Source organism: Botryllus schlosseri, chromosome 14, assembly GCF_051294905.1.
Source record: "Botryllus schlosseri isolate E-star chromosome 14, Bs_hap1, whole genome shotgun sequence".
NCBI lineage: Eukaryota > Metazoa > Chordata > Ascidiacea > Stolidobranchia > Styelidae > Botryllus > Botryllus schlosseri.
In genome coordinates, this window is record NC_137249.1 from 15742565 (window position 1) to 15764502 (window position 21938).

A 21938-nucleotide genomic window follows, 5' to 3' on the forward strand; every position below is an offset into this window, starting at 1 on the left:
CACCGATACACTACGACGTTTCCAACATAAAAATCAAAATCATCAATTTAGCTACGATATTTTGTTGCTGTGATCTGCTGATCCCAAAATTGTTGTTTATTTCCGCGTTCCGCTTGTAACATCATTGAGCCGTGACATGGAACGCTAGCTGAGAGAAAGATCCTTGACTCCGTTTGTTTTGTTTTGATGGAGATCTCACTCCCGGTTGAAAAGTGGAAAGTTGTCTGCTGATAAGAAAAGTCAATGGTAGAAGGAATGTGGAACTGCTTATAGTAAGCTTGACGATGGGAACCAAGATATGAATTCCCCGAAAAAATCATCGAAATCTACCTCACACTGTAATGAAACCGAAAGGCAAGATCTTTCAGCAGGAACAAATGTTGCTACTGTTGAGACTGACGACAAAAGTACGCAATTGAAATCGGCAGCTACCGGTGGTCAGAGTGGCACGCGCCGTAAGGTTCTTCCACCAATAGCGGTATGATTCAATGTTGTGATTATTATGAATGTTTGAAAGCAATTGAATCATTCGTGTTAGCTGAACATTGATTATTTAATAATTGCTTTTGTGTGTTCCCAGCCATCTGCATCCCTGAAAAGCAAATCACAGACTGATCCACTGGAAAGCGTGCTACCCCTGCCCAACTCTCGAAGTTCTGCTCGATGCATATCTAGCCAATATAAAGGTAGGAAGCTTTTATGGTAGATACTCAGAGTACGTATATGTGCTTGTGCAGATGTTGTTGGGAGCATATGACTGCAAAAAATGGTTGCATAAAATATTGTGGGTCTAATCTCGACTGCATATGGCGTAAGCTTGCTTTTAATCTTTTAACAACGAAATATAGTCAATAAGAATGCATATTATATGGGCTTGTTGGCGGTGGTGTGCTAGTTATGTTTCTGGATTAATGGTTGGTATAATGACATTTTTTGGTATAATTTGGTGTAAAAGTTTGAAAGGTCTTTTGTGAACCCTCATGTACTTCTAGTTGTGCACAGGTATGGATTTTATTGATCTCTAATGCGGTATTACATGAATACCATAAATTTATTAATCAGTCATGATAAATAATAATTGATCCTGTTAACTGCGTCCCTGCTTTATCCGTTGTGTTAATATTTTGGTTTCATGGAGCTTGGTAATGTTTTGAAATGAATATTGATATTGGATAAAATTATCTAATACCGTCCTGGCCGGAAAGGACTCTTTGAAATATCATCACACACATACTGCTTTGTTATTTTTCTATGTACAGACTCAGTTCTACGTTTTGATGCCCTTATCAGGTACCAGTTACAAACTGGGAATAGGCCTTTCCTTTCTATGCATAGTACCAGGCGCAAACGGTTTCATGTAGGCCTCGGGATTTGTTACTTAGCTACTTGAGCAGAATGTTAGACCATTTCTGCTTCTTTTTGAAGTAGAATCACTCAATCGCAGTGTTGTAACCAAGTCACAAGGTTTCGAGTCACAAGTCAATCTCCCTTTTATAGTTTTGACTCGAGTCAAGTCAAGTCAAGAGTTATTTTACGCATTGGAAAAATATGACTCGAGTCACTACACTACAATCCTGCTCAATCATTAAGCTAGTTAATTTGACCACCTTTTTATAAAAACTTTTCAATGGTATTTTTTATAATCATAATCATTACCAATCGTTCATATAGCCTTTTTCTGTGACTGGCAAATAAATTCATTGAATTTTATTAACAGGCAACTTACCAACGTTAACACTGAACTCTTCAATAACAAGTCAACCGAGCAACACCATATTTTCGCACCTGCTGCCATTTCCAAGCAGCAGGGACTGCTCTCCAAATACCTCGATGGAAATGAATTCGTGGGATTTAGGCGGCGGGGCACCTTCTACAAGCCATTCACACGCCGCCGCCATGCTGTCGCCTACTAACGAATCTCAAACTACCGTAATAAGACGTTCACCACTGTGCTCTGAATCTTCGTCTTTGATCGATGAACCTCCGGCTAGCCCGTTACCCTCGCAATATAAATCAACGCTAGAATCGCCTCCGTTGCATCATACCACTGTGCCCTTTGGACAGCATTTGAAAGCGAAGTCTCCTGTCAGAGTGAGTAGACCGGTGTTATTTTCGACTAATCCAATTTCTGAAATGAAATACCCATAATTTATGAATTTTGACTTTTAAAAAGTAGACTGCGGGGGGATTTGCTTCATCATTTGAACGTTCTCGGGATTAATTTTTTATTTAGCATGTTAAAACTGATTAGCAGGGTGAGTTTTTGCAACTTTTTTCTACAACTTCTCGGAAGTTTTATAGTGTAGTAAGGTGTTTTGTGCTGTTTATAGGAATCTTATATTACAACTTTCCATTATTTCATGCAGCTTTTTTGCAACTTTTTCGATTTTTAATGGAACTTTTTGCAAGTTTTTTCGCTTTATCATGCGACTAACTTTTTGCGGGAAATATGTGGCACTATATGTAAATACATCGCTTGAATAATTCACTGACATTTAAATTTGAGGTTCTTTCTGATTTGAGGTACATTCAGGCTGGACCATCGAAAATTTTATTTTCACTGGGTCAATTTTTCCAGGCTATTGATTTTGTTGAAGTCGCCAACATTGAGTTTTGCAACAGTGCCTTGGATGCGGAACGATTCGAGTACCTTATACCCCAATAATTTCATGGAACTTGTCCATAAATGCAACTTTTTAGTGCAACTTTTGGGAAAACTAAATTCAACTTTTTACTGCAACTTTTGTGAAAAAGACGTGCAACTTTCCACAGATTTGACTGCTACAAAAACTTGCCCTACTGATTAGTTATCGTGCCCCTTGCTTGCAAATTCCTAAATTCAGCAGCATTACGTTGCTGCGTTTTCTGAATTTATAGTGGCTCCAGAGTCACGAAAACTGGATGGATATACCAGTAACTAAAATCTTGCCAATCAGCCATAATTGGAACAAGGGATAATTTACTAATATACTCAATAATTTCTTGTACGGGTAGTTGATTTTTGACTGACAATCACCAAAGTACCAAGTTGGAATTATTCATGGAAATTTTTCAAGATTACAATATTGTGTAATTGTATTATTTGACAATATTACTTGATGGATGATTTCTTGGTAGTGGCGAGCAGCATCAATGGATTTCCAAGCTAGTTATAGCATGTATATGATGTCACAGAGATCAAAGCTTAAGAATTTCTTCATGTACCTTTGTCACTATGTATCCTCACAACATGAAGTGTGGTGTATTGTGAAGCAATGGATGACATCTCGAAAAGCAGCTGCCAGGCCCAGATCTTGTACATTTTGTTTTGTTAGAAATGTGATATGTCTAATCTTTTTTACTACTCCGTCCTGAAGTTATGGATTGTATCATTATGGCTAGAGTAGGCTACTTGCTAACATTGTAGGCTTAGGGACGTCATCAACAAATTTTACGATTGTTATCTTTACTAATCCAACCGACAAAATGAATGTACAGTCTGTGACCTACTGACCTTACTTCATATCTAGCAATCAAAGTTGCTCTTGTGTTTTTTTTTATTCGTCAATATTGCTTTATTACAATTATCGTTACATCAACTAAATACAGTATCGAAGTTATTCAACACAAAAAGATAGGTGACATAGTTTTAAAATAAAGCTAGCTACCATAGTACAGGCACCTCTCATAGCAGCATAGCGACATGAATTTCTATGACCTGTTGGGATATTGGGACTTGCAACCAATCCTTACGAATTAATAGTGATAGAAATGACGATTGCAAATTTTGCAACGCTTACTTTGACAGAGTCGAAAAAGTGAAGGCGCACGCTGCTCTCGATCTGCCTCAGTGGAACGTAGCTGTTCTGATGGCTCTACTAAATCAAGCGCGCCCCACGAGATGACCAAGAAGAGCGGAAGGGTCACACTTAAGCAGTTTCGGTGTGTACTGAAAAATTGATATTTTGGTTATGCAGTTTGGTCTTACGGTTATGCCATTGAGTGCATGATGCCACAGATAGATTGTGATCAGGTGGGGCGAATAGCGAACGCTTTACGATGACACAATGTATTTTTACAGACATAACTGCACCTATTTTGGGCGCAGGAAACACTCAGATTCAGATGAAACATTTCTCAATCATGAACGAGTGGAAATTTGGATAAGTTGTTTCAAGAGCCTCTCACGTCATAAGCTCCCGCTACTCGAAAGCACTTTTATTTTGTCAAAGCCATATCTACTAAAATCAGGTTTAACGCCACTTAATTTGAGGCGATGAATAAATGGATCTGTATCGCTGCCAATGTCAGGTTTCAGAATTTCTGTATTTTTTATGTATATATATTTCTTTGTGCCAAAATCATGGGATTTGGAATCTTGCACAATCAGTCGTGCAGTAAATGATCCACACGATGTTAATACAGGGTTCTTGTGGAAATATAATTTTAGCATACTAGTATAATTGTGCAGTGACCCAACTCAGATCAGAATTAGGCAATATATACATTTTCGAAAAGATTTTCAAATAAATAATGTAGTCACAAACGCTCTTGTTGTAAAACGAACAAAAAATGGATCACAAAAATTTAGCCAACAGAATCAATAATTAGGCCTATATCGCAATCCAAAGCTGAGCACTTATTTGATCCGAATTGCATGTATTTCGCATTCACAAACAATGGCAAAAAGGAAATATCATGTTAACACATAAGGCTTGATACATAGTTCAGTGGATTCATTCTCTGGAACCCATCGTAATATCACAATTTCGATGTCTTCCTACGAATCCCCAACCATTGAGCACCCTTTCCCTTCAGGTTAACTGCTTATTTAATCAGCCATAACATGTCTCAGTGTTAGCGTGCCTTATGGACTTTGAACACACATAGGCTTCACCCTAAAATGTAATAATGCCGTAATATCATTGTTTACGTTTGCGGATTTTAAAAAGGTGCGGTCAAGGATGATCCGGCTTTGATCTGTGGGTCTTTTGACGTCAAGGGATTGTTGCGATTGTCCCTCCAATAATTGTGCGCTGCGTTGTAGTTCAGGTTCGAAGAGAAATAATTTCAGTGATTCGACCGGCCTTTGTTATGGTTGAATGGGGACACCAGGTATAATGTCAATCTGAAGCATGGGTGCGTCTGCCGTCATATTTCTTGGAAAGATATGGTTATTTCTGTAACGGCATGAGTGTGACCTTGTTAATAATATCATGCTGACGTTTTTAGAGATATTTTAGGACGATGCTGACCACTCCTTCACCCACATCTGTCAGCAGTAAGATAGTTCTAGGAATATCGTGAAATTAGAAATATTTCCGACTTTCTTTAAATTTTAATCATGAAAGTTCCCACTGCAACTATGATCTGTGTTCTGACTTGTGGAACAAGCTGGTTGTTGCTTACCAGTCTGACGTATTGATATATATTTGTCCGTCTTAAAGGGGCACTGCACTCTACAAATTATGTGGTCTTAAATTGAAGGGCAAAACGAAAGAAAAATTTTGGCCGCAGCCGTTTTCTTCAGAACGCCACCGTAATGGAGCTGCAATGTATTGAAATTTCCATAGGGGCAAAACGCTCCAGCAGTCACGCAGAGATCAAACTTTATATAGTTATAGGCCGATGTTATGAAGGAAATAGAATACACTAGGCCCGATCTTGACATAAATCTCCTTATCTGACATCTTCCAATGAATAAACCACCTTGGCGTGTACAACATATTTCCTTCATAACATCGGATGACAACTATGTAAAGTTCGATTTCTGCGTGACTGCTGGAGCGTTTTGCCCCTATGGAAATTTCAATACATTGCAGCTCCATTACGGTGGCGTTCTGAAGAAAACGGCTGCCGCCAAAATTTTTCTTTCGTTTTGCCCTTCAATTTGAGACCACATCATTTTTAGAGTGCAGTGCCCCTTTAAGGGTGTGGGTCTCCATGAGAAATGAATCGCAATACCAGACCCTTGAACTTTGATATGTATTGCCTGATTTTCGCTCGTAATCCTAACAGGTAGCACCTGACATATTATATTATGTCAATATTAACATGATCATAAAATTGACTCCCCCGCCACCCATGATTCGTGCAGCCACCATTTGTGAAACGTTATTTGGCCATCACTGACATCCGCTTTGCGTATTTCTCAAATAGACTTCTATATATATAGCGGTTTCTCTATTCCTATATAGACAGCTATAAGCCGATCAACAGCAAACGTTGCAAGGTTTCGCCTGTGACCATACAAATGCAATTTTGTGCATTGCTGTTGGCAATTGTTCTATTAGGAAAATTTGCAAAACGTTTAGTGGTAATTTTTTCACCCTAGACATGCTGCAACCCAATCCTTGACGTCTATATGCATTGCAGGCTGGAATTACAGAAGTGTAAGAAGTCCGGTACTGGTGCCGCAAAGTCTACAAAGCGAATCCAAGAATTCTACAAATCCACTTTCGACTCGTTCGCCTCCATCAATGACACTTTCAAAAAGAGGTATTGCTAAAGGGCTCGGCGTGTGATAAAAATGATTTTCGCAAATCTGTTGGTTTAGCTGCTGCGACAAATGGATATCAACGCCACTTCCGTGATTGTCGAGCACACTGAAATGGTATTGGTCGCGATGATGTTTTGACAATATTTCCTGATTTTACCCTCAATTTTATATCAAATGAATAGAATACTATACCCCGAGGAATAAATAGATTATGAGTAATAATAGAAGGAAAAGCTTTTGTAGTTAGTCTCCCATGTTTGAAGTGGGATTTCTACTAGCCGATTGATAGGGATGTATTGTGGCAATGTTGCATAGGTGTAGATACAACTGTTTCGCCTTGTGTCAACACTAGTCGGGTGATAGGCCATTGTTGATTTTTGGGAGGACCGTGGTTGCTGCAACACACCTCTCCTCAGTTCCGTGATTGACATATTTTATGGTTTACCTTCAATAACAAATGTGGTTTGAGCAGAGTGCTGTGTTAACTCTTTCGACAGATACCCCACGCCTGTGTTGAGTGCGCAATATGGCATGAATTTGGAGTTTTAGATCGTCAAGTGCATTCTTGCGTTGTATATCTTGGGTGGTCTGTCAAGAGGTATTTTTATTGTCGTACTGCCGAGACCAACCTTGTTAAGTCCTTGTGGATATGACTTTGGCAGTACTGTTGAATTGGTGCTTGCCGAGTAGACATCAAACATGACATTGCATAACAATGGAAAGCGGTATTCAATTGTACATTCCCCAGTGCCAATGAACCACTCCTTCAATATGAGTACAGTGGGTCTGCGGTTGTGAAAAGCTATTTGATGTTATGTAAAACAAAGTTTTGACCTAGGTAGAAAGTGCCAGTATTATGTCAAAGGTGTGTTCAAGATTTCTAAATTCGCGGCCGCACACTAGCTATGATCGCAAAAATCGTTTTTGTAGAAACGACGGCCAGAAATCGTCTTCGCAGCCGAACAGAACTTCTTCGGCGCAACACCTGCCGGATCATCTCGTCGATCAAAAATTTGTCGGGCTCATGTACGAAGTTCTTTCGGAACTGGTAAGGTAGCAACTTGTTTCAAAGTAAGCCTACGCAATTAATTTGAACTGACGCTCATCGATTTTGAAAATTTCATAAAAAAATTCCATGTCGTGCCCCTGTCATGCTCAGCTACATGCATTTTTGAAAATTTTGGATTAAGTTAAAAGAGGCCGTAATACATGCAGTTTTACAGTAGTTTTCGACATGTACTGCCATATTCCAAACAATGACATGTAGCAATGTCTGGTTGGTTCTTATGATTCCGTCCTGAACTGAATAGCTAAAACAGCTACTATTATTCAAGTTTGGCAGACTCTGCTTGAAATATTTTAATCTAAATATTCGTTCAATTGCTCACTTGCAGCATCTCGGTGTGTTTTTCGTGTGAATTATTAACAGAAATTTGATTGCCGCAGCGTACTGATGCAATGGCTTGTGAGTTGTAATCAAACCGATCTACATTTGAGCCAATGATATTGAATGTGAATTTCACAATATAAACGTTCGCGCAATCTATCTATTTTTGGATTGTTTGCAAGCAAAAGAGGAATCAATAGGATATATTTGTTATATCTTCTGGCTATGCTATGTTCCTTACATTGTCAGTTTAGTGTAGAAAATTTTACATCAATGGATTATTATTGGCGAGCATGTCGGCCAATGAGACTAGGTGAGATCAATCGTCAAACCGTTTTGTTTTGAGGCGAGTGCTGATTGGCGATTCGTGTGCCACACACGGATAGCCGCATGTTCTGGTGAAACACATTTAAATCTGTACATATTATGCACAATGCTACAAATAGGTTTGAATATATATTCTGTTGTCAGGATACAGAGTCTCTTTCGTCGAGTTGTCGCGGCAATATCACACATGAAAGTGATGGAAGCATATCCCAGAATTGCATTCCACTTAACAAAATTGCAATATGTAATAGTAGTTTTTCTCCCCCAAAAAACAACCCCTCGAGTGCTTGGAAAAACGCAGAAACGCTTTTCTTGGTTTTTGTCTTTGTCTTCCAATAATTATCACTTGATAAAAGTTTATACTTTTCTATGCATTCAAATTTTGTCATGATAGCGTAGATATAGTCCAGGCTTGAATGTAGCTTGTTTTTAGCCGCAAGAAACTCAAAAGATTGTTCTGAAAGGTATTATCAACTGTCTACTCAAGGAATGGCAAGGGTAGGTAATTTCCTTATGAATTATAGATGCGTAATAATGTCGGCCGATTGTCCGCGTATCTCAAGGTGTGCACCCGTCAGAATCGTCCCACCAAAACACCATGAAATATTTAATGTATCCCTATGAATATTCCATCGGCGTGCGTGTAATTTGATGTGTGTTTTCCTTTGTTTAGAACAAAATCGAACAATGAGATACGCGCGTACTTTATCCTTCTGCAATGTCCGTTATTTGTGAAATCGTCTACCTACGTGATATACGCCCATCTGTTGAGGCAGATTGCGACCCTGCACGATAAAGAACAGGCCCTGCTTACCCAGTGGCTGAGAAGGTATGGGATATGGCATCAGGGTAACTTTTTAGGGAAGCGCTCAGTGGTGGAATACTCTACCTTCTGGAGTACTGGTACTTGGTACGTTTTGGTTCCGTGGACAGTGCCCCCCTCGGAAACGAACCAGATAACAACCGCCCCTAGCCCCGACAGAAACTACGTTGGCGCTAATCGTTTTTTAGGTTCATAGACAACACGATACACTTTATTTCAGTTACAACTATGTAGAACTTTCAGGACAGACACAATCAAGGAATAAAATGAAATAAATGACAATTTTTCTTCCAAAGACAACATACCATGTTGTGGTAAGCACATAAAACTCCATCCTCATTGTACCTGCGTTCAAGAACTGGGTTCAAGAGACCTCTCTGATTAATAATTATGTTCGTTGATTGATGGATTGGTTGGTTAGAATAACAACAATCAAAGTTGACAGAGAGCGTTGGTAACATTGCCGATTGGATGTGCCTTGCACAACTGCGAACGATGTGACATATATCTGTTCTTAGTGCACAGACAGAGCTATCAATTTACGGAATTTCCAAAAATATATCTATCTTGCATGACGCCCACTTCTATTCTCATAGGCCCCAACTCATGACCACAGGTGGTCAGTAAGGATATAGTGCTGATTTTTTCTATCACTCAAGAAGGCTTAGTCTACTTGTTCTACTAAAGTAGTTGTCTTGTGACTGTGAGACTGCTCTCACTTCAATTGAACATTTTTTAGGAAAAACTACTTATTTTTACAATATCGATTTGGTAAAGTGCAAAGTATTTTTGGGGTATTTTTTTCATCGTTTAGAAGGGAAATTATCAATAAAACCGGGTGAAAGAGCCCTGTATCACATTAACTTACTACGATATATTCTCTATAGTAATTGATAGATACACCCTCAAATTTTGAAAGTGCTCACCTCCGATGAACCGCTAATAGTACGCCACCCATGGACCTAATCTACTTTTTGATGCTATGTACTTGAGTACTTTTCATCCCTTCATATACTACTTCTGAATGAATTTGTTTTGACATGTCTTTGAAATTTCTTCTACTATTCTACTTGTAATTATGAAGAAATTTGAGGAATTCTACTTTTGCAATAGTAGGCTACCACCACCACGCATGAAAATCTTTTACCTGCAGTTTGAATATATTGGCTGCCGAAATGCTTTTCAGACGTTGAACTTCAATTTGAGACCGCATCATATTTAGAGCGTAGTGCTCCTAATGGTCACTATTTTTTATTCACGAAGGCTTTCCACTCCGCGCTTTCGGCCGATCGTGGAGCGAATTCACCAATTCATCACTCTGCGGCTGTTCCCGGACAAAGGCTCAAAGCAGCCGGATCTCCCGCCGATGAGCAAATGTCCGTGGTGGATTCCGTCTGCGATGAAGGTCTTAACTCTCGCTCGTAAGTGCCACCCGTACGCCATCTGAAATGCGCAGGTCCTTGCTTTTCACCTGTTATTACTCATGAACGAGTCTCGAAAGCCCGTAGCGGATTCCGAGACCCTTGAAAAGTTTCCAGACTGTCCAGCAAGTATATTTCAGTTTTGTTCTGAATCGCAAAATGTATGAGACTGAAGGCCTATCTGTTAATCAGAGCAACAAAACGCAAAATTTTGAACGTGGGAATGTACAATGTAATTTAGAACACTTCCTGGTGTGATTTAGAGCAGTGCTTTTCAATCTTTTCTGGAATGGTGCTCCCTTCTGCGCACCCCTGTCAGGTCAAGCTACATAAACTGTGTGAGACAACTAACAAGGAAGATCATTAGTTACACTTGTCAAATTGTATGATATCGGCGTTCAATATATGTGCACCGACTAAAAATAAAGGTTCTCACTTTCATCAACTGTCAAATATTGGTCCATTACAGAGGTTGATTATTGAAATTACGTTGACAAAATCACGAGCTTACCCACAGGATATGAACCGCCGATTTCAAGTGTAATGTTACTCATGTTCGCTTTCGTACAGGTGCAATCCATGCAGATTTTCATGCACCATGGTGTGCACCGTGCACACCAGTTGAACTGATATAGAGTTCACGGTATATTTTTGACTTACCCTATGTCACAATGCCTGAAGTCTTGTAACAAAATGTTTAAAGTAGTCTACAACTGGTTGAAAGCTGTAAAGAATTTTTGCAGAAAATTTTACAAAATTTGATAGTACAATTTAGCAATATATGACTGTATAATAGAATCTAGCCAACAGCGAAGTCGTTAGTTAAAGTTACAGACTTTTGAAAGTTCACTGGTCCACGACATTTATTTTGAAATTTTACCGATCTACAAGCTGAAAAAATTAAGAGCCACTAGACTAAACATGTCCTTGTCATGCATATTTTATTAGTCTCACTGTCACATAGCCCTGGTACGTGGATGCGAAGGATCAGACACTGGTACTTATTGGTACACATATGCTCCGCGAGTTTGTTACGTATGCCCTCTAGTCTCATTTTATAAATACTTTATACTAGGCTTGACGCGTAACGTAGATCGATTTCCAACAGACAACGCTAACAACCTCATCAAGCCGCGGCTGATATCGTACAGGGAGTTTTACAACGTGAGCCTCGATCATATTGATGTCATGGCGGAATTCAAGCAATGGCAGAGTCAAGCCAGTCATCCCGGGTAAGACAGGGCTTTTATATTATGCTCAAACCTATACACCCGGTTGCTATCCGGTTGAAAACGCAGTGGTAACAGATATGACGGGCACAAATGCGTGGGATATAATATCGTTATATCGACCAGCGTTTGTTTGTTGTTTTTGCCCAAACCACGAAATTGCAGTAAGACCACACTGAAGTAACCTGTCACTAAAACTGAGTAACAGGTTACTCACTATTTTCAGATTCACGTTTTGTCAATATCCGTATATTCTGAGCTTGTCGGCAAAGCGACACATCTTGAGACGAGACCAGGAACGGCAGATGATAAGAACCGCCAGAGACGAACTTGTGACCAGCGTTCGAAGGTGTTGTGTGGACGACTTTTTTTCTATTTTCTGGGCGTTTTCCATTTTTTGTATAACTAAGTAAGTAAAAACCCACGTTTAGGAGTGAAATTGTCGTACTCTCGGGTGAAATAGCCCCTGTATCAAGGTACTGAATATATTTTGGAAGATTTGGACAATTTTCAGTGTCATCGGTCATTTTGCGTCAGTCGGGGTGATCTGTCTAGCAATTACGAAAGTAGCCACCTACGATCGGCTCCTGAAAGTATGTGACGTCTCGACCAAATCTACTTTTGAAACTGCTTACTTTAAGTACTTTCATATCGTCATTTTCTACTTCTGCTTGAAGTAGTTTTTACATGTCTGAGAAATCACTACTTTGTAATTGAGTAGAAGTTTCCGTCACCACCTCTATATCTACTCGAGTACCAACGTCGGGTACTTTGACCACCTCTGATGTGCACCAGGGGGCATTTGCTCTTGTAATGGACATGGACATGAAGTATTCGTTTACAAATGTCTATAGAGTACTACAGATGGATTACGATGTGTTGTGGCATGTGTTTCAAAAGCTGCAAAAATATGTGTTTGTAGTCTTTTTGTGATGTCACTATTCTGTTGTGACATCACCAAGACCATAATGCAAATTTTGAATGCCCACTGGCCATGCCCCTACGTCTTGTACTACAAATATCTAAGTTTAAATTCGCAGTTCACAGTACAGAACTTCAAAATTGCTTTCATCACAAAATCAATTGCAATACTACATTTATCATAACGCAAAGACTTTTTGGGTGTGTCTTATCAAGAACTTTTTGTTCACAAAAGGATTCAAACGGATTCAAAAGTGCAACCAACAAGGCAAAGTATGACATACCATAAAATTCCTGTTGTAATTGTTACGGCAACAAAATTTAAAATGAAGCAAACTAATCGAAGCTCAATTTTTCATGAGTACCTGACTCAATCTCACGTATTTAAAGGTATCAATATACATATTCATAACCATGTTCCTGTCGGCATGTAAGAGCTAAATTCCATCCACTAGTGGGCATTGTAGAGTAAATTTTTGTTACTGAATCGGATTGCCGTTTGCAACGTGTCTGATGCTGTGAAAAGTAAGTAAGGACTGACCCCAATTCATAAATTCAGGAGACCAACGAGACCGCCGGACGTTAATCAGCTGTTTTTGAATATCAAAGTCAAACGTCAGAATCTACTGCAGGACTCCCTGTCGCAAATATACGGGTAAATTATGCTGCAAGCTTATGTTAAATTGCACTACGCTATAAATATGATGTGGTCTCAAAGTAAAGATAGAAGGGTGAAATAGATTTTGGCAGCAGCCATTCTCCTGAGAATTCCACCGTATACAAAGTGCAGGTCACGATTTACACGAATGTTGCACTCCACCGTAGCTGATCTCTGTGGTGCCGTTATCCAGGGTTGTTACCTTGTCAGAAGGTTCCGAGTCACAAGCCAATTTGACTTCTATAGTTTTGACCCAAGTCGAGTCATTTTCAATTCAACACCAAGTCAAGTCTGAGTCCGAGTCAAGGAGAAACGGGTCGAGCCCGAGTCATAGTCTCATGACTCGAGTCCGAGTTCACGTCAGGCTCAAGTCACTTCTGTGAAACACTTGGGTGATATCGAAGGTCTCAGATTCATCATGTACTCATTGTCGCACTATGAACATGATTATTCAAACAAACAAAAAACAGTTTCCTGGCCTAATTTTCAATTATTATCGGACTCTAATATGTTGTGCAACGAGTCGCGTGCTATGACTCGACTACAAGTCGACTCAACACACAAATTGACTCGAGTCAAGTCAAGCCATTTTCCATTTTTAAGCGAATGACTCAAGTCAAGTTGAGTCAACGAAAAATTACGACTCGAGTCATTACAACCCTGGCTGTAACCCTTTGCGAAAGTTCTGGCACACATCTCATCTCTATATTATCAAGTCGGGAATTTGAGATAGTTGGTGACATTATGTCAGCCAATTTGATGAAGGAAATGTGTTGAGCTGCCAAAGGCAGCATAGCAAGGGCGCAGTCTCTCCGCAAATGAATCCGCCAGATTCCTTGTCAGAGTTTTAAGAGAATGTATCATATATGATGCAAAACAATTTAGTTACTAAAAGACATTCTGGTGTTTTACAATAGGATCTTCCTCGGTAAGATGTCATAGGCGGGCTTGACCCTACCGGCAAGAATTCAAATATTGGACGTTTTGGGTGGATATCATGTAACATAAAATCTGGAAGCATAGTCGATAGAATGTTAAGAGTAGGACAAGTTTTTGTTGCAGGTAAATCCGTGGAAAGTTGCATTTATTTTTGAAAAAAGTTGCAGAAGTTGCATTTTGACCACATTTTGCTTGGTTGCCAAAAAAAGGTCAATTTTCCGGCTCAGCTCCCGAAATACCCGTAAAAGCGTTACTTCAGTGCTGATTTACGGTGTTTCAGTCGAATTTGGCCGTGTATTTCACCAAAATCGAAAATACTTTCATGAAAAATTTGAAAAAGTTGCAAAAAGTTGCATGAAAAATATGGACAAAAGCTGCAAAAAGTTGCACTATAAGATTCCTTCAAACAGCCTAAAACAGCACTCTACATATCTTAAGAGTATTTAGGAAGCTGCCGGAAGCTGTAAAAAAAAGTTGCAAAAGTTGCAAAAACTTGCCCTAGTAATGAGGTGAATTTCAATATATACTGATTGTAATTAGAGCAATAATCATGTAGCATGAAATATGGAAACGTAGCAGATAGAATGTTAAGAGTGACGAAGTAAATTATAATACATTCTGGATGCGATTGAAGGAATAATCTCACTAGTTGTAGAAAAAAGTGTACGGAACAAGTAAGCGAAGATAAGTAATATGGTACCATGAATGTGACTCGGTCCAAAGCAACTCTACCATAGCACCTCACGTCGTCATGGGTAATAAAGGTGTGGGCAGGGCATCAGCCATTCCTTTTCTGTAGCAAATACAGTCTTATCTTTCATTTGAGACCACATCATTGTTAGAGAGCAGAGCACATCCAACCAATGTGTTACGCAGAATACATCATGGTACTTCTTGATGTGGGTCTAACAACTTACATGTGACCGTGCGTGTGAGCTCTTGAAAACTCTAAAATATCCAATTTGCAAAACTTGATTACGAGCCGTCATGTATTGAGCAGGATTAAGATGAACACTGACCGCCGTAAGTTCGCTACATGTGTTTTAAAAGACGTCTTAATCAGGTTTACTACTATCGTGTTGATTTATCATGCCTTAGCGCACACCTACCGTTTGTCGCAGAGTCTCAATTATAAGGTAGTTGCACTGATGCACAGTGTGATCTATTTCTGGCATATTTTTGTCGTAAACAGTCGTCGCTACACTTGGTGATGCGGCGGCTCTGGCACGTGTGTGCCGTGTATGTTGTTGCGAAAAGTACGGTGCGTCTTTACTTGCAATGCCGCACGATTGATCATATGACAGGCTGTTACGTTGCCAAAATTTGTAATTTGAATATAGTATTTGTTTGTTTGTTGCTGTGAGCTCTAGCTGAGATGATGTTGGAAAAATTCGGAAACAGGAAAACTTCCGCTACTTTTTTGAAATCCCGGCGCAATGCTTTTGGTTTGATGACAGATTGAGTTCACGTCTGAGCAGTGCCACTCGATAAGTAATTCATTAAAAAAATTACCAAATCTTGTGCGCTCTTACAAGATTTATAAAATGAGAAATCACTATCTTGTCCTTGGAAGCTGTGAAAGCAAAATTAGTTGAATACTCGAGTGGTGGTGTGAGTACCGCAAGTACCTTTTTTTTAGTCAATTCGCCAGCGATCAGAGTTGGGCGAATGAATTTCCCGTTTATATGTCCTCTTTTTTGGCCCGTAAATATGGGGCGTGAAAATTTGTGTAGAGCTTGTTAACGGGGCGATGTGTTTATGAGGTTAGGAACCACTGTGCTAGAGTATTTGGAAAAAGTTGAAGTTTCTTATCACCGATCCCCTATGTCAGTGCAGTTCCCAATTGGGATCTCACTAAAGCTAACGCATCCCGCATGTTTAGAAACCGTCATCATCTGAAGAAGAAACTTCGCGTCGAGTTTATCGGCGAACCTGGCTACGACATGGGTGGCCTCACCAAGGAATGGTTCCTGCTACTTTTGAGACAGGTGACTTCTAAGCCGTCTGTGACATTTAACTACTCAACTGTTTTTTTGTTGTTGGTATGTTGCATAATGTTAGTTTTTTTTTCAAGTTTCAAGTTTGAATGCTCCAGCATTTGGCTTCAACAGAGGCGGACAGTAACAAGTACTTCTACTTTTTCAGAGCACTCTACTGTTTTTTCTATTTGCACTGCTTAACTCACATGGTTATGATTTTCAGAATACTTCCGCTTTCCCTGACAGTTTTTGTTAACTTCGGTCATATATATCCATTAACAGCAACAAGGATATATGCCAATGTTAAAGCAGATACAATAAAGTAACGGCTGCTTGGTTCTTAAATCAAATATCAAATTGACGAAAAAATAGCGGTTGTCTGCAAGCAGCTTATCTCAGAGAAAAGTGCATAACACGGCCTTCACTCCAAGTAGACTGCGTTTCGAAATATTTTAATCTGGAATTATCCGCGTCAAGCCATGAATTATTGATCAGCGCGCGGCGTGCAGGCAAGTTTTTGCGTCTCTCAATTAGTAATTTATTGGAATATGAAGCTATGATCCAAAACAGGGTGATTGTAATTAATCATTCATGTACATTGTACATTTTCCATGAATTCTGTCTGCGTCATGGAAATGTGAATCTTGTGCGCTTACTGTGACAATGTCCAATAATGTCTAAAAGTATGAGAGCGGTAATTTTATTTGCTCACCCCGTTCCTGCGTGTTTGAGCCAAATTTGAATAAAAGAAAGAAATTGTGATACTGCTTTCGAATCCGCAATCGTATTGCAAATTCCAAGGCTATGTCACGGCAGTACCTTGAACTTGTGATCCTGTACAAGTGTGTCTCTTAATTCTGGTGTGATTAGAAGTTTATCACATCAGAAGCAGTCCGAATTCACATTCAAACCTAGTCGGTCACATGACATGACGCATTATAATCACAGCTATTTGATGCGTCAAGGGAAGTTTTATGTGAATATTCTGACACGGTCGCTCATTTGATTACATTTTGTATTCTAAGGAAGTATGTTCCGTTTGGAAGTGCTGTGAGGAGAAACGTAACGATTAACCCCTTGATTGTTGTCGAAATTTGATTTTTTTTTGTAGTTTCGGCTGAAAATCTTTCAGTTATTCTAATTCCACCAATCACTTTTTTTTTGGTTTTAAGTTCCCATTGAAATTTTCACTTTACCATGCGATTTTGAGTCCTTGCAGACATTCGCCATTCGTCGAAGCAAAATTTGTATGCCAAATATCTGTACTTCTGTACACTAAACACCACGGGAGTTTATGCTTCTTCGAAATATCCAGTGTTGGTATTTCTCAAAGTGATAAAGTGAAGCATTTGCACCTTGCCAAATTTGGTTTTGATAGCGAGAGATTTGACTTATGAATCCTAACTGAGTGTAGGCTTATCTGCTCATTCATTTTCTGATAAAAGTCATTTCCACTTGACAAATGAAGTATGCAAAAATTATTATTTCTGCATGAAAACTGTGGAGGTAGAAGTAGTATACAAACAAGAATACTTCAGTAAGCATCGTAAGTATATAAAAACTTCTAAACTACTCTGTCACAATAGATTTACCTTGTTACTAATGACATCTGGCCTGTGTGGGATAAAGAGTTCGTTAATGGAGCGATTACTGAAAAAAGTTTGAGAACCACAGTCTAATCTGTGTTGTTTATCTACTGGTAGAGGGTTAATTAAATGTTATGTAACCAGTATTGATCCATACTTTGATTGCGTAACAATTCTCTTGAGAACATGTTTCCACACACTTGAGCTGACATATGGTCTTTGCGTTGAGATACGCAAAGTCATGTTCCAGTATCTCGCCACGGGCGAGCCGTCGTACGGCGACATCTGTGCTGTGTGGATTATACCGAACCTGTTTCAGAAGTAATATGGGCTCCCGTAATTATTTGTTGCCAATATTGCAATTCTTGGAACAATCAATACATGACTCATTAAGAATTGCTGTTATTCTCGAGCCTTGTTTGGTACTTGAGCAATACAAATGTATATTATGGTAATTAAAATGTGAACAATGTTCATAGTGTAATCCAGAGCTCCTAGTATAAGACCTTGTTTGGACCTAAAATGTTCAAATCCTTCCTTGACGGGCATATCATTATATATAGGTATATATCAATGGTACAGTGCCTGTACTGCAGATAAATAGCAAAATTATTAAGTAGTTAACTAAATCAAGACAAAGCTGATATAGAGAATGATTCAATGTGCACCGCTATAGTAATTATTTTTACAGTGACATAACAATGCATGACTTTTGAATATCCACTTTATAATCGGTATTTAATGGAAATGAGTAGAGCTTAGCAGCTCATTTGGCTGAGTGTGTCATGCATAAAATTGCAAATAATGCATATTTGTGTTATGCAAGTGTGCCATCACAGTATGATTGATGCGTTGAAAAATTACTCATTGCTAACTTGAGTAAAACTGCATGAGGAAGTGTATGTCGTGTTCAGTGACTGATTTCATCTATTTGGTATCCGAATGCAGCGTTGACTGTTTTTCAAATGTGACCGGATTGCAATTGTACTGCTACTGCAGTAATGATCACATGATATTGTCCAGACTCGATGCATTCATTGCATATTGTATTGCTGCGTTGACCTTTGTCGACTTATGACTTTGCCCGCCTTTCTGCTGACTGAGATGGTGACAATACTTCGGTCGCTGGCAAAGGAGAAATGGCCGGTCCAGTCACAGTGTGTCAGTGTGTTCTCTTTGTGAATTTTATAGTTAATATAGTGTAGTATAGTTATATATAGTTTATAGTTCATGCTTCCTATTGACTGAGAGGTTCTGTACCCACTACCCACTTATCTGGACACGTTCATTTTGTTAGAAGGTTATTTCAGCACACCACACATACGATTGACTCACTCGCATAGACTGTATCACTGTAGCATTATTACTCCGCTCTTTTTAACTGTTAACTGTGAAAACATGAAGAATAAAGTGTACTTTGTGCTATATCATCCCTCAGTCGCACCTTCAAGCATCTTTTTTGAAAGTCCCGATTGGAAATGGGCAGCATCAAATCAAACTCAAATATTCAAACGCAAATGAAAGCGAATCACTTTTTAAAAATATTTTTCAACGGAAATAAAAAGAGCAGTAGTACTAAAAAAATACCGGTGTCTGGCACGGATCATCACTTTTGAGTTTTGGGGTATCTTTGATCAATTCGGTCACATGGTTATTGACAGATGTTTATCAAAACTGCTTGGCCTGATGAGAAGATGTGAAGAACCCGCAACTGTTCCTGTTGATTCGAACTACGAAATTTCTGATTCAAATCGACACCATATAAAATTATTCGAATTGATTTTGAGTCGCCTCTGATGTTGATACCACTTCGTAATTATTACTTCTATTTCAAAAAATTGTGATTCTTTGTCTTTCTCTAGGTGCTGTCACCAGACTATGGGACGTTTGTTCACAACGAAAAGACAAGGACTTATTGGTTTGCGACTAGTGAAACGGAAAGCTTCTCAGACTATTTCCTCGTTGGGGTTGTATCCTTTTTAATAGCCATCAGCATTGGAGGTCAGATTAGGAACTGCCATGGCATTTAACGCGTTGCATCGTATGTATTTTTGCTTGTTGATGACTTCTGTGAGGAGCGTTGCTGTCAGCGTTTCTTCCAGACAATCGACTTCTCGTGACTTGTAACGTGCATCCTTGTAAACTCATATGATTCGGTCTCAATTTCCTGTGCTGGCATTACTTGTAAATGACGATCGAATTGAATTAACTTGTGTGTGACACATCAACCATCAGCCGGTTTGCGTCACCTTGAAGCCAAACTGTATTATTGAAATCGTTTTACTTAATTCGGGCAGGATTTTTATAAAATCTTGATGCAAAGCTAAGTGTTGTACACAGTACACTTGCCAAAATAACATTAATATTACTGTCTTTATTCACATTAAAACTGATAAATACACAAACACACAACCGGGGAGCAACTTGGCTCCTAAGGAAGGAAACTTCTAAAATTTCAGTGACAGAATCAAATTGTTATTCCTATGCAATACTTAGACCGCGGTAGATCAAGAATTGGAAGTTCTCACAGGTAGATTTAATTGAAAATGAAGAGTCGAAATTACAGAAGTTATGCCATCATTTTGAGCCCTAGTGTGTTAGTATTAATGTTATTATAGTGATACTCAGAGTTTCATAAGGATTTGTAAATTCAGTAAAAGACGTTCGGTTGCAACCTGTGAATTGACCCGGTCACGGTGTGAGTGTTGCGATTCGAATATAACCCGTATCAAGGAAATTTCACGATTTCGATTCATTTCAACGTCGCAATGTCTAGCATTGCGAAATCGCTCGCGTCTTCAACATCAACACACAATCGATTGCCGTTTTAGATACGTGCTATTTACGTCTAGTTTAGGAGAAAAGTTATCGATTGTCAGATCCAATGATTCACATTTCCTCAACTGTCTACCTGGTATAGCTCATGGGCCTCGCAGTCTACAACTGCATCACTCTGGATTTGAGGTTTCCGCTGGTGCTGTACCGGAAACTTCTCAGCGTGCCGGTGTCTGCCCGGGGCCAGGGCGCCCAGTCGAACCCGCCGCCGAATCCTGTGGGCGTCGTACCGATTTGTTTGGACGACCTGAAAGATGTTGATCCTGTGAGATATTTACATTTGTGTTGTTGACGCTTTGCCGTTAATATGGGATTAGTTGCCGCGCTGTAGTCTTCAGTATAAATATATATGCAGAGGTGCTCGGTAACAATGTGATTTTTTGGAGTGCTTTACTCAAGTACTCTACTTGAATAGTTTTTCTGGCTCAACTATTTAATTTTTAAAATTGAATAGTATATTCATATTGAAATGAACCCGAATATTTTCGGCTGACACTCGTCAGGGGTAATCGTCAGCAACTAGTAGAGAATTGGAAAGAACATTGTATATCAACAATCGTATCACAAAATATGACGTCACCAGCATGAAATTTCGTGAATAAGAGAGCGTTCAATGTACTATTTTTAGGTGGTACACAAACTCCTTTTGTTGCGAATAATTATCGAGACGACCGATTTCGAATCGTTGGGCGAGGCCGTTCACAATTCCATTTGTGTGCCTTGGAGTCGACTTTTATCAAAATACACCAACCAAAACTCTATCAACAAAAGGAGTTCGTGTACCACCTAAAAATAGTACATTGAACGCTCTCTCATTCGAAATTTCATGCTGGTGACGTCATATTTTGTGATACGATTGTTGATATACAATGTTCTTTCCAATTCTCTACTAGTTGCTGACGATTACCCCTGACGAGTGTCAGCCGAAAATATTAGGGTTCATTTCAATATGAATATAATATTCAATTGTATATTGAAGTTCTGTACCTCCAAGAAGCTATTTAATTTTTAAAGTGCAAAGTAGTTTTGCATCAATTTTATGGTTGAAAATCTCTTAACAACCAGGCGAAGTTAGCCTGTGTCGCAGTGTCTGAGTATATTTTTTTTGAAAATTGCACCTATTTGTAAGGTTATTTGTCATTCTATGTTAGTCGCAAAGAGAACCCTGCGCATAGCCAACTCAAATTTACTGCTAAAAGTATGTGATCCCTCGACCTAATCTACTACTGGAGCACTTCTCATAAATACATTTTCTACTCTCAATATTGGCATGTTCTGCAATTTACTATTTGTACTTATAATTGAATATAATTTTTTGTCGTTACTTCTATTTAGTACCAACATTGATTACTTTT

The 21938-nt window shown here is 39.1% G+C and overlaps 1 protein-coding gene across 2 annotated transcripts in view; it reads left to right on the forward strand.

The window, feature by feature from the left end:
- The window catches only part of LOC145455901 (putative E3 ubiquitin-protein ligase HECTD2), a 52195-nt gene continuing 30257 nt past the window's right edge, over positions 1–21938 (forward strand). Inside the window, exons 1-15 of one of the 2 annotated variants that reach the window (XM_080333929.1) lie at positions 1–478; positions 581–686; positions 1712–2091; positions 3788–3921; positions 6355–6477; positions 7409–7526; positions 8626–8690; positions 8866–9021; positions 10279–10436; positions 11545–11668; positions 11892–12014; positions 13146–13241; positions 16066–16171; positions 19611–19718; positions 20669–20848. In XM_080333929.1, coding sequence (XP_080190055.1) covers positions 299–478; positions 581–686; positions 1712–2091; positions 3788–3921; positions 6355–6477; positions 7409–7526; positions 8626–8690; positions 8866–9021; positions 10279–10436; positions 11545–11668; positions 11892–12014; positions 13146–13241; positions 16066–16171; positions 19611–19718; positions 20669–20848 — 2157 coding nt within the window. In that variant the 5' untranslated portion in view covers positions 1–298. The remainder of the gene's footprint in view (positions 479–580; positions 687–1711; positions 2092–3787; positions 3922–6354; positions 6478–7408; positions 7527–8625; positions 8691–8865; positions 9022–10278; positions 10437–11544; positions 11669–11891; positions 12015–13145; positions 13242–16065; positions 16172–19610; positions 19719–20668; positions 20849–21938) is intronic. The other variant, XM_080333930.1, reaches the window with a different exon arrangement.